Source organism: Zalophus californianus, chromosome 15, assembly GCF_009762305.2.
Source record: "Zalophus californianus isolate mZalCal1 chromosome 15, mZalCal1.pri.v2, whole genome shotgun sequence".
Classification (NCBI taxonomy): domain Eukaryota; kingdom Metazoa; phylum Chordata; class Mammalia; order Carnivora; family Otariidae; genus Zalophus; species Zalophus californianus.
Window position 1 is genome coordinate 54,871,810 of NC_045609.1, and position 12,871 is coordinate 54,884,680.

Here is a 12,871-nt window from a genome sequence, read left to right on the forward strand (position 1 = left end):
GTGCTATGATAATACAGTCCTCTTGTGGGAATTATTAAAGACTCGGAGAAGTCCTGCAGTTACAATTGAGACTGTGGGGGAAGAATCTTGCTTAAATTTGTTTAACCCAGTATGTCTCTAAATTATTAACCAAGGAACCATGCTCTGCATAAATTCAGTGTAACACTCTTTGGAAAATACCGGTTTAAAGCATGGGAACGTTCTTTCAAACTTATAAGAAGGAAAGGAAAGGGCACCTTAAGTTTCTGGGTCCTATATTCTAATGCAGTTGTGGTGGTTGAAATGATGATTCCAGACTAAGAGGGAGAAGTGTTCACCCTCTAGGATCAAATCCTTTATCTTTGGAGTTTGAAGAGTTTATTTTATCAGATCATCCCAAGGAAACAAGCATAAGAAGTTGATTTATACTGACTAATATTGCTCAAGATGCCTCTAAAAACCAGAATGAGAGTGTGGCATTCTGTTGTTCCATGAGGTCATATGCTGAGCAATCAGGAACATGAGCTCTGAAGTCCAGTAGACCCTGATTCAAATCCCAGCTCCCAACTTACTTCTTCTGTGACCTCATGTGAGCCTCACATCATAATACTATCTGCCTCCTGAATTAATCCATATAAAATACTTAGTTCAGGAAGTTAATAATTAAGCAGAGAATCAGAACTTGCAGACACTGTGTCTCATGGTAAATATTTCCAGGTTGTGACCGTGTCTAGAGATATAGCCCTATTCTACTGTAGAATAGCTGTTAACTGAAGAACATGGAGCTGAGAGCAAACCTTGACTGTGATTAAGGTGGATAATTTTATTCACCATACATTTTCTAAAAACTTTCTCACAAGAGAAGAACTGCAGCTTCTAGTGGGCTTTATGAATTTTGCTCCACAACTAATGAGGAAGTGCCAGGGGGTCATAGAACTACGGGGTCTCTCATCCATCGCAGAGTTGCCCATCTGGCAGAAAGGAGGGTGTGATGGTGATGCAGAGCCATGCGTTGGGCCATGTGGCATGGGAGGGGGAAGAAGGAGATTATAAGGAGCGCCCAGCAAGAACGAGAGAAAAGTTTTTCACAGTTGCTAAAAGTTTGGAACTTGTGGGGCGCCTGGGTGGCTAGGTCGGTTAAGTGTCTGCCTTCAGCTCAGGTCATGATCTCAGGATCCTGGGATTGAGCCCCATGTCAGGCTCTTGCATGCTTGTGTGCGCTCTCTCTCTCTGTCAAATAAATAAATAAAATATTTTTTAAAAAAAAGTGTGGAACTTGTGGGACAGAAAATTATGTCCCAAGATTTCTGGCATGATATAAAACCCCTGAGTACTTCTGCTTTAAGGAAACCTACACAAAAGGTCTACATTATGTTCAAGGTTTCTAACATCAGATTTGTGTTTCCTTTGAGAGTGCTGTCATGCTTATCCTGAGACACATGGGGCTGAGGCATTTATTAGGTTTACAGTGACCAGTCTTCTTTCTTCTTCTTCTTCTTTTTTTTTAAAGATTTTATTTATTTATTAGAGAGAATGAGATAGAGAGAACATGAGAGGGGGGAGGGTCCAAGGGAGAAGCAGACTCACTGCTGAGCAGGGAGCCTGATGCGGGACTCGATCCCGGGATTCCAGGATCATGACCTGAGTTGAAGGCAGTCGCTTAACCAACTGAGCCACCCAGGCACCCCTTTTTTCTTCTTTCATTCAGTTTTTTTAGGTCTCCTTATTGCTGTTTCTTACCAGTCACTAGACTCTTTATTCATTGTAACAGCATGTGTTTCCTATCTCAAGATAAATTGCAGTTTATAATATATTATCTTATGTTATTTATATCTTTTATTACATTATCTCTTCTCTTACATGTTAGATAAGTGATTTCACAAAATTTAGGGGTTACTATTATTTCCGTCATAGTGTTGTACTTTGAAATCATGTTTCAGAGTTGGTTACTTCTGGGAAGACTTCCCATATAGGGCTAATTCCACTGTACATATATTATCAGTATCCAGAAGCTGCAGTCTGCCTGTCATCAGACGACATTCTGAGTCAATTTTCAGGAAATCCAGTAATTTCTAAACTATTCAGAAAGTTGGAGAGTGAGACCACACAAAAGGTCATGTAGACTTGAGCACTTGCCATATTTTAATTATTTTCAAATAAGAGCTTAGAGAGAACCAAATATAATTTGGCAGTCCTTGTTTTCCACTGAAGTTGATTCTTGGTAGTTTGGTCCAAAAAAATGGATAAAAATGGTTACAATAAATCATTGTACTCATACTCACCCGTTCACCTTTTAGAATCAAAGAGAAACAAAAATTTGGATACTACAGTTTTTATACAGAAGATAAAACAGGGAGTTCTGACTGGAATATATTTAAAATAGAATCAGGCTTGCATCAATGGAGAGCAATATTGTTCAAACTTTACAGTTTTCTCCTCACGATTTTTTGTTAGATTATCACTGAGAGCATTCTCAATGGGGAATTCTCAAAGGGAAACAACTCAATTAAATAGCAAATGTCACAAGAATTTTTCTTGAGCTATGCTCCTGAGGTGGCGGGTGGGCTGCAAGAGAGAGGATGGGGTGAGGGAAGAACATCAGAGCCCAGACCATCAACAGAGATGCCCTGTCAACAGGGTGATCTAAGAACTAAGAGCTCCCAGTTTCCATTTTTCTCTCCCACACCATTATTAGTTTATTACTTTGGGCAGAATGTATGGCCTAGTCTTTGGATCAGAAGATATGGTCACCATACTTACCAGAGGAACGTAGATTGCTGTGCACAGAAGGTACACAGTGAAGGGAAGGCTAGAGAAGATTCGGAGTTTAAAAGAGAAGGGAAGTTGTATGGGGTAAGGGTAACCAAACACTTGGGTAGGCAAAGAAGAGTCTGCGGAGAGAAAGGGACTGTTGTTGGAGACAACCACTGAGGCAATTTGAATAGACTTAATCACAAACCTAGGTGTGCCTTGGAGGAGGCACACAACTTTCTCAGAGCAGGAGAAGAAAACAGAAAACATAGAGGCATTTTACCTAATGGAAGGAGTCCCTGACGTTTGTCAGTTACCATCGTGTAGTAAACATGTGGTAAGCATCAAACACCCTAGCTACACTAGTGGTAAGCACAGCATCATGTTTAAATTTGTCAAATCACTGTGTTATATGCCTGAAACTAGCATAATGTTGTGTCAGCTGCACTCAAGTAAAAATAAACAAACAAAAAAGAAATGATCAAATCAATGTAAGGAAAATAAAGGTGGGTTTGGGAGTGTGAGAATAGAAAGGCTCCACTGCAGAGGTAAAGAAGACTAAGTAAGTTATTTAGGAAAAAAATAAATAAATTCATGTCAAGTCTGAAGCTGCCCTGAGGGCCCAGCTGAAGTTAAATAATCCAGAGTAGCAAGGATCACTAAGTAGCAGCAATGTCAGTGTCATCATATAGCAGCCCAGAAGCCAAGGATGGATGGTTGAGTTTAGGATTGAAGACTGGGAAGTACACGTGGTGGAAAGTCAAGGAGACTTGGGATGGCACCCTGGGTGTTGTGGGCGCCATGTTAAAATGCTGACCATGTACACAAACCAAGACCAAGGAACTGGAAGTCTGTCAAGGATGGAGAGGTTTAGTAGAGAGGATGGGAGGGAAAAGGCAGTCAAATTCAAGGTGGAGGATTTCAGAGTTCAGTACTACAGAGATGGAATACCTTGGAGTGACGATTCCAAGGTTGTCTGCAGTAGGGATTTAAAAAAGAGTCAAGGATGCCGAGATCTGAATGTTGATGAAGTCTTCCTTATGAACAGTGCTGTTGTCCAGTGTCCAAGCCAAGTGACAGTCAGCAGTGAGGAATGCCAGCCATCAGAAGGGCTTTATTCTGCCAAAGGGTCAGTGAGAATGTTTTAAGAAATCAGGAATGTGAGAAAGATTCTGGAGAAGTAGAATGTGGTCCCCTCATGGAGCACTATGAGAAGCGTGAAGGGGAGCCGGCCAGGAAGGGACTGTCAAGAAGGAAAAGGCGTGAACTGGATGAGGAGTGAGAGCAGTTTGGCTGATGGGGCAGTGTTTCCTGAAGGGCTCCAAGCCGCACTAGTCTCACAGAGTGACCTAGTAGGTGTGATATAAAGCGTGCTCTGGGGAACACTGAATGAAGCAATGGAAATGGATTTCTTTACTGTAAGACCCCTTAGAGCCTTTAACAGTATACCTGTGCACCTCATGCGTTTCCAGGAAGAGGATTTGTGACATGAATATGTGACATTTCCCCAACTTAGCCACAAAACTGGTCATACTTTGAAAAATTCTGTTGGAGGGCTCATCATAGATTTTCAAAGCTTTTTGAGTGGATGGATGGACAGATGGATGGTTAAGTAGATAAATGAGTGAATGACTCGTAGGCAGGAAATTAAGAGACAGATGGGAGGAGTGGTCAAATAACGTGAATTTGTGCTAAGGGAATAATTTGGAGCCTATGAGTGCATTTGGTGCTTCTGTCTAGTGCACTTGCTGCTTTCTCTTCCTTACCACCTTACTGCCACTTATGGAGCAGGGAATAAGATTTGTCTTATTTATTTAGATACATCTCCTTACTACCTATTCCTACCTTATTTACAGGTGGTTCTGTCCCTGCAAACCCCCAAATGGTTCTCAGTGGAATCACTGAGGGTAGAATATCAGCAGGTATAATATGAAGTTTTGGACCTTGTGTGCATTGGGTCCCTGGGGTCTCCTGCATGTTTACACACCATGTGCATATGTGTCCACATGCCTCCCCCCACCCCCTGCCACAGCCTTCTTTCCTCTTCCACCTTGGTTGCTGTGCCCACACCCACCCTCATTTTGCTTCACTCTGATCGTTAGCACTGGAGAACGAGGAAGCAAAGTAGAGACTTCTCTACTACTCTGCAAAGTGTCATAGTGAACTGGTTAGAGAATGGTATGTTAGATCAATTCTCCTTCTAAAAATGGGGAACTGAGCCTTCATGCATGCCCCAGGGTGCAGGAGCAAGCAGGCAGGACATTTATCAGAAGGGTCTCCATACCAAGGAAGATAGTAGAGAGCTTTTCACCAAGCAGAAACTTGATTAGGAAACCTGTTAAGATTTTGAATGGCTCTCAAGTAAATATCTGTTGTAGGGATATCAACCTTGGTGTCACCATAACTTTTGCTGCTTTATTTTAGAACGCCAGCCAGGCACTTCCATGGCCAATTCCAGTGCCCTCCCTTCAAGTTCAGCTGGGATCAGCAAGGAGCTGATTGACCTGCAGCCCCTCATTCAGTTCCCAGAGGAAGTTGCCAGCATCCTGATGGAGCAGGAACAGAACATTTACCGAAGGGTCTTGCCAGTTGACTATCTTTGCTTCTTGACCCGGGACTTGGGCACTCCAGAACGCCAAACATCCCTGCCCTGCCTCAAAGCATCCATCTCAGCTTCGATTCTTACCTCCCAGAACGGAGAGCACAATGCCCTGGAAGATCTGGTGATGAGATTTAATGAGGTAAGAAGCCACCTGGAAATGTACTTGTAATTGACACTCTAGTAAGTGATTTTTAAACGTATTTCTTCTCTTCGGTTTGTCTGTTATTGGTGTCTCATCTGCCTGTTGGTCTTGCCATGTCCACAATGGCTGCTTTGTTTCCAAGCAATGAGATCGATGACACATTGTCATCCTTCCTATCATTGCCCTAGGCCTAACTGTTCCTATCCTTACCTCTATCTTCACCAAGTGCATGGGCCTTCTCCCTTTGGACAACCCAGTCCCTGCCTTTTTCTCTGCTCTCTTGCCAAAATATTCTCTCCGGGCTCATTTTCCAGTATTCCCCCCACCTTGTACAGGCGCTTTTAAGACCAAATGTCTCAATTTTGCGTTTTGACCACGTGATCCCTGGCCATGGGATCTGTCTAACCCACCCTCTCTTCCACTCTCTGGGCCTCTCAGCAGAAATGTAAAAACCGATGCACCTGGGTCAGAAGCATGGGGAGGAATGTGGGTTCCAGGGGCACTCAATACCCCCACTTCTCTTCCCTGCACCCCATCAAGATCCTCAACACCAGAAATCCCTCCAAGGCCTCTGAGACCTTACCATAAGCCAGTGCTGGAAAGGACAGCTGTGACCAGAGTCTGGGAATACTTGAGAGGAAGGCACTGTAAGAGGTCAAGGGGCTGGGGGTGGGGGGGAAGAGCCAAGGGTTGGCATCGTGTGGCCCTGGAACAAGGACGAGGGACAGGAGGGAAAGGCAGGTCTCCATCCAGTATATCTGTGATGGACAGAGGGTCTGTCAGACTAAATGTCAGTGACCTTGATAAGGCCCATGGATGCAGAAGTTTTAGAGGCTGAGCCCAAGTAGTTCTGTGCCCATACATGCCCCAATCACCATTCCTCAGAGGGAGGTCTGTTATCCATAGGAATCGCTGATACCGTCTGGCAGTATCATGCTCATCATTTTACATGTACCATTTATTTGCTCCTCACAACAACCTTGGGAGACAGATGCTTTCATTCTGCCCATCTTACCAGTGGAGACACTGGGGCATGAGGAGGTGAAGTCATTTGCCCAGAGTTACATGGGTGGTAGGTAGCAGTAGTAATATTCAGGCCTACATAGTCAGGCCCCAAAGCCGGACTGTGAACCACTCCACTCCCACCTGGATCAGGCTCGTGTTGAGGGGTGGCACCTGGCCCCACTCCAAACTGAGCAACACTGACTCTCTGGGAGTTCACTTGAGAGCCCGTGAACCACACTGCCCCTAAATTGCTTTTTAAAATAAATCTGATGTTCTTGATTTTCCTTACTGATAACAACAGGGTAGAAATGGAAGTTCCAGTACATTGAGTGTTTTATTTGTGGATTTACTGTATGTTGTGTAGTACTTTAAACTTCCAGATCTCCTTATTCTCACAGCCTTGGGATCTTATCCTTGTCCATTGTGGTTGTGGGTGTTTTAAATTCTACCTGAAGTTTTGCCTTGCCTGAACTTTTAAAATCTAATTTTAAATTAATTTTGGAGAAAGAAAATTTCGGTTTCTTCCATTCGCTCCCATAACCTCAAGAATCAAAGATGAATCAGTGATTTCGCTAATTCAGAGTTAGTGATGATACAAAGCACAGCTGGGTTGAGGCATGCTTTGGACTATCTCTGAAAATAGTTTAGCTAAGCAACTTCAGAACATAAACAAGATTTCTGGGAAAACACTTAAACTACTTAAGAGAACAGTCTGTTTTCAAGTATTCGCAAGCATCTATTTTCATACAAATTGTGGATACTGATTAAAAATCAGTCTTACGTAGTCATTACAGGCAGATCCGAAACGACCTCTAGTAGGCAACACTGGGCTAGCTAAATTCTAGTTGCTTTCTATACCTTAGTGTAGAAAGGCTGCATTACATTAAAAGAGAATTCTTAAATTAAGATGTTCGCCTATTTAGAAGGATCTTGCCTTCAGAGTAGTGTGGCTTTACCTTCTATAAGGAAAAGGGAGGACAGGAGCCAGCATTTATTTACTAGGTGCTATGGACTGGACATTTTCACATTTTTAAATCCTATTTAATCCTCATGATAGTTGTGTAAGGCTGTTGCCATTCTCCCTGACTCACAGATAAAAAAAGTGAAGCTTAAAGAACAAAATAAATGATAGTATTAGATTATAGTTCATAGAATAAGTATTCTTGAGTCCATACTGATAAAAATAAATGAATAAATTCATTAATGGGAGGGGAGGGGAAGCTCTTAACGAAAGAATCTAATTAATAAATGTAGAGGGATGAAAGAAATAGGAAATCACCTTGAGGACCCCCCAGCAATAAATTGTTACAAGCAAGAACCACTAAAACAAACAAAACAACAACAACAAAAACCAAGAACCACTGATGAATGCTAATATTTTGGGGCAAAAATACGATGAGAAAAAAGATATTGGCTTAGTCTAAAAGTATCTCTCCACAAGACGTGTCTGTTTGACTCAGTTGGCAGAGCATTTGACTCTTGATCTCGGGGTCATGAGTTCAAGCCCCACATTGGGTGTAGAGATTACTTAAGGAAATAACAAAATAAATAAAAAGTCAGAATATCTCTCCATAAAATATTTATTAATTAGGAAAGAAAAAATAGAACAGTGGAAAAACCCAGTAGACACCACCTTAAGTAAATGTTCAAGGTCACCATGACCAGTAAGAAGACATATTGACAGATAACTCTTGCTATGGTGCACTAGGAAGGGCATGACATCATCTCTGTGACATTCTTGACACCAAAATAAATAAATAAATAATGCATAACCTAAATCTAATCACGAGGGAAAAAAACCATCAGACAACCCCAGATTGAGGGACATTCTACTCTTCAAAAGTATCAAGGTCATGAAAGGTATGGAAAGACTGAGGAACTGTCAAAGACTGGAGGAGACAAGGAGACATGATAACTAAGTGCAGTGGGGGAACCTACTGTATACAGGGCTAGGAAAAAAATATATTAATGGGGAAATTAGTGAAATTCTAATAAGGAATATGGCTGTATTGTATTAATGGATCAATGTTAATTTCTTCATCTTGATAATGGTACTGTGGTTATGAAGGATGCTAATATTAGCAGAAGCTGGGCGAACTGTATACAGGAACTTTCCACACTATTTTTGCAACTTTTCTATAAATCTAAAATTACTTCAAAATAAAAGGTTAAAAAATAAAAAAGCTAGTGCAGCTCAGAGAGGTTGAGTCACTTGTTCAAAATCACATAGTGGCTGAGTGCATGTCAGAATCCAGATGTCTGTCTTCACAGTCTACTCTCTTCTAACCCAACTGCCTTGCCCCTCCTCTCTGCTTAATTATCAAGGTCAAGTTTGTAGTACCAGAATTGCTGATTGAGAATTTAATTAATTTTGAGTTTCCTTTCCCTTTTCCCTCTCTTTCTACTTCCTTTCTAAATCTCCTGTGCATCTACTCTTTTTCTACTCCTCTTGCTGTTTCTATTTTTATCTAATTTCCTATTATCACTCATCCATTCATTCACTTAAGATTTATTTCCTATTATCACTCATCCATTCATTCACTTAAGACTTATTTATTCACTTAAGACTCCTGTGCTATAGCCTTCTCTTTTTTTGCTGATGTGTCAAACATAATATTCTTTTAAGTAAGAAATTAGCAGTATATGATAAAAATCTACAACATTATAAGACCGTATTTTGGTTCTGTCGAAATTGGATACACAAAGTAAATGCAATTTCCTCAGTGGGAGGAAGATATCTGTTGCTTGGAAGGCTGGAGAATCTCAAAGACAAGACAGAGAATATTGGCTCCATGGCAGGAGTGCTAGTCACTTAGGGGAGAGGTGAATGCATTTATTTATGCAGTTATTCAGTGCACATATTTTCAGCACTTCTCAGAAGCAGGGCACCATGGTGGATAAGCACTGAGGAAAATGAGTAACAGTCTGCGGCTGCCAGGAGGTGCCAGTCTTAAATTGTAGTCAGGCACAAGCACAAATCACTACCAAAAAAGGCAGAAAGTCCGTGCAGTGTGAGTGGCACAAATGTGGAAGCTGAGGTGTCTAGATGGGTGATTAGAGCTCTCTCTGCTTAGCTTTGGAGGTTGGTGCTGGGCCTTGAGGAATGGGTGGGCTAGAGAGGGGACATAACAGGAAATGGAGGATATTCCAGACAAGAAGACAGCCAGTTGTTCTGAGCAAGACTCATTGTCTAGGGAGGAAGCTTGCTCCTGATTGTCAATAGAACATTATTCTGAGCGAGAAGTTTCCCACGTTCTAACAACTCTTTACCCAATGACTTAACCGTGATGTGGGGAAAGGGAAGAAAATCCCTGATGCCTTTTGGGCAATGTTGCATAACACTTGTTCTTAGGAAAATATGGTTAAAATGCAATTCAAAGTACAATCATAAATAACTGAAAAAATGGCTTACATTAAGGAAGGCCAGGAGATAAATCATTGAGAATCAATTTAGATTGTGGCTTGGAAGCAGTGTTTCTCCCCGTTCCCCCTTCTCCTGCCCAACATCAAGACTGGTGCACATCAGAGTAACTTTTCAAGGGAGTCAGTTCTTTAACCTCACAAGTAAATGGAAGATGCAGAGTGTCAGCCCCGAAGCCAGTGGTAGTCGGATGGGGCTTGAGGGGTGTGGATAAGCTCAGTCCTGCTTTGCTTGATTTGGGAGGCAGGTCTTCCTGAACGCTTTTGATCTGGACATCTCTCTGTAGTCATACTCTGATCTAATTCTCCAAGAAACCAGTGTTCTTTCTTTCTCTCTTCAGGTTGAGCAACCTCACTTCCTGGCCACCCACAAAGTCTCTTACTTTGACAGTCTCAAATCATCCTGGGGGTTTTCCCCCCACTTTCTTCCCCTATCCAGCCTCTGCCTCTAGCCCAGATTCCTTTTGATCTTACTGTTGTTGGTTTTTTTTTTTCATTTCTTTTAGAATAAATTCCAGAGCCATTTTTCTTTTCTAGAGGAGCCAGAGAGGCATGTCTTTGTAGATAATGTCACTGAAGAGATTGCATACTTTAGAAGCAGAGACGAGAAGCTATTAAAGATTGAAGACCATCCTTACTCCCTTTGTTCTCATGCCTTTCTTCCCCCATCACTCCTGAGGACGATGGTGAAACATGGAGGTTGGTGGTATTCTGGGATTGAATTTCTGAGTCACTGGTTCTCAAACCTTATGCCTCTTTAATATGGCCTCTGTATCCTGTCTTTATTGTTCACCCATTGATGACCTTAGAAATCAGAACTCGCTATGGTCTGCCTCTACAGCTGGGCCTCAGGACCTGTCAATAGAGTGAATTTTTGGCTCCATAACCACCACTACCCACACCATTACCAGATACTCTTTTGTATAATAGATAGTTGATTTCTCTGACTGGAGATTGGTTTTCAGCTCTAAAGGCTATTAGCAGGTTCACTTTTTCCTCTGGCCTGAGCAGTTTTTTTCTTGTTGAGTAATTTTTAGCAAGAACATTCCTCTGGGCTCCTTTTTTGGACCTGGTGGTCCAGGGGAAGGTCATGAGCCCAAGATTTAGCCCACAATTATTCTGAGACCCCAGAAGACCATGGAGGGATTCTACTTAGCTCTTTGCCCAGGTGACCTTCCCCGACCTCCTTCTGTTTGGTTAACCTAAGCAGTCATCAATCTGCTTCTCTAGCCACACAAATGCAGGCAGCTCAAAGTGACACTCAGTTGTTACTTGTTCCTTCTGTTTGGTAGGTTTCACTAGATTTCAGTCCAACAGTTTAAAGGCCATCCCCTCTATGAAGAATGCCAAGGTGCATCTTAACTCCCTGGGAAAGAATCGCAAGAATAAGCAAACCATCTGGCCAGAGAACAGCTGTTTCAACCTGGGTCCTTTCAGCCAGAATCCCTTATATACTTCGTAAGTGATGATCAATTTGGCATTTTCCAACATCTAAAACTATGTCTCATCATAGCCAAGGAAAGACCATTTCTGCACAGTAAGGAAAATTCATGACATATGATAATGGTGGGGATTAGGGTAGGGGAGTGTCCTCATGCCCAAATGTGTTCCTTCACTTGAAATATTTTAGAAAAAATACTGTTTTTTATAGTATGTATGTTCAATCATGTTAGAAGAAGTTCCTGTCAAAGGTTTTCTCCCCTCCTTTTATGCAGACAGCCAAGTAAATCATCTGTGTAGGGCTACGATACAAACTTCTTCATATCTGAATACTCATGAGATGCATTGCTAATAAAGCCCCCTCAGCGTAAGGGAAATTTCAGCTCACTGTGGAAAACCAGATTTTTCCTTGGGAAAGCACATCTCTCCAGAGGCACCTCTGAAAGTAGACACTATATTCATTCTCCAGAACATTTCACCATGCATTCCCAAGTTAACAGAAATTTTAGTCCAGAAATTTCTGGACCAAAAAATACAGTAGGCAGTTGAACCAAGACTCAGCTGTGTAGGGCCGTATTCTAAGAGCAGGGTTATTAGTAAGAGGCTAATCTGTCCTGGAGCTGATTGACAGCAAATTGTGATTGGCAGTTCTTGTCAATCAGAACTCACAGGATTCTACTCACTTACAGTAACTGTCAGTGAACAGCAGGGCTAGGAATGAGGAATGGCATCACCGTGCATCATCATTCAGCTCTAGGGTTGGCCTGCCTTCGTTCTAATCCGCCATTCCCAGCTGCATAACCTCAAGCTAACTACCTAATCCCTCATCTCTAGATGGGGACAATAATAGTACCTACCTCAAATAGGTTATGTGAGTGTTCAGAAGGATGACGTGTGTAAAGCAGTGAGGATCTAAGACACAAATGGTTCAATGTTGGTTTCAAAACAAAACAAAAAAAACCCCCTAAAATTAAAATAACTAATAATAATGGATCCCATCTCTTATTATGATGGTCCCCCTACTTAACAGATGAGAAAACTGAGGCACAAAGAGGCTCATTAAATGATTAGCTAGGATTTGAATCCAGGTGATCTGGCTTCCAAAGCCAGTGTTCTTGGGTTGTCTACCTGGTGCTATTAAATCAGATGCTGAAGGAGCTTTTTTCCCTCAACTCTGTTCTCTTACTCTGAAAAAAAGCCATTTTCTTCATAGGACGACTCAAAATATTTTTTATGATTTCAACATGTAGAATGAGTTTAACCTCTTTGTTGACTTGAACACATGTGCTCACTTCCTGATATTGAAAACGTAGCATCTCCTTTGAACTGGGAGGCTGTACTCCTCGACATGGGAAAGATAACCATATCTTGAGGTGTCCTAGAATATTGTCCCAGAAGAACATTAGGATAACTTGTCATTTCCACAGATCAGGCACAAGGGTATTTCAGGTATTTGGCTTTTAAATTTCCTTTCATTGTTTCATTGCATATAACACCCAGTGAATCATGGAACACTACATCAAAAACTAATA

The 12,871-nt window shown here is 41.8% G+C and overlaps 1 protein-coding gene across 3 annotated transcripts in view; it reads left to right on the plus strand.

The window, feature by feature from the left end:
- PLCE1 (phospholipase C epsilon 1) overlaps positions 1-12,871 on the plus strand; it is a 338,579-nt gene that overhangs the window by 174,571 nt on the left and 151,137 nt on the right. For all 3 annotated transcript variants that reach the window (XM_035724225.1, XM_027595213.1, XM_027595222.1), the window contains one exon: positions 5,155-5,471. In XM_035724225.1, coding sequence (XP_035580118.1) covers positions 5,155-5,471 — 317 coding nt within the window. The remainder of the gene's footprint in view (positions 1-5,154; positions 5,472-12,871) is intronic.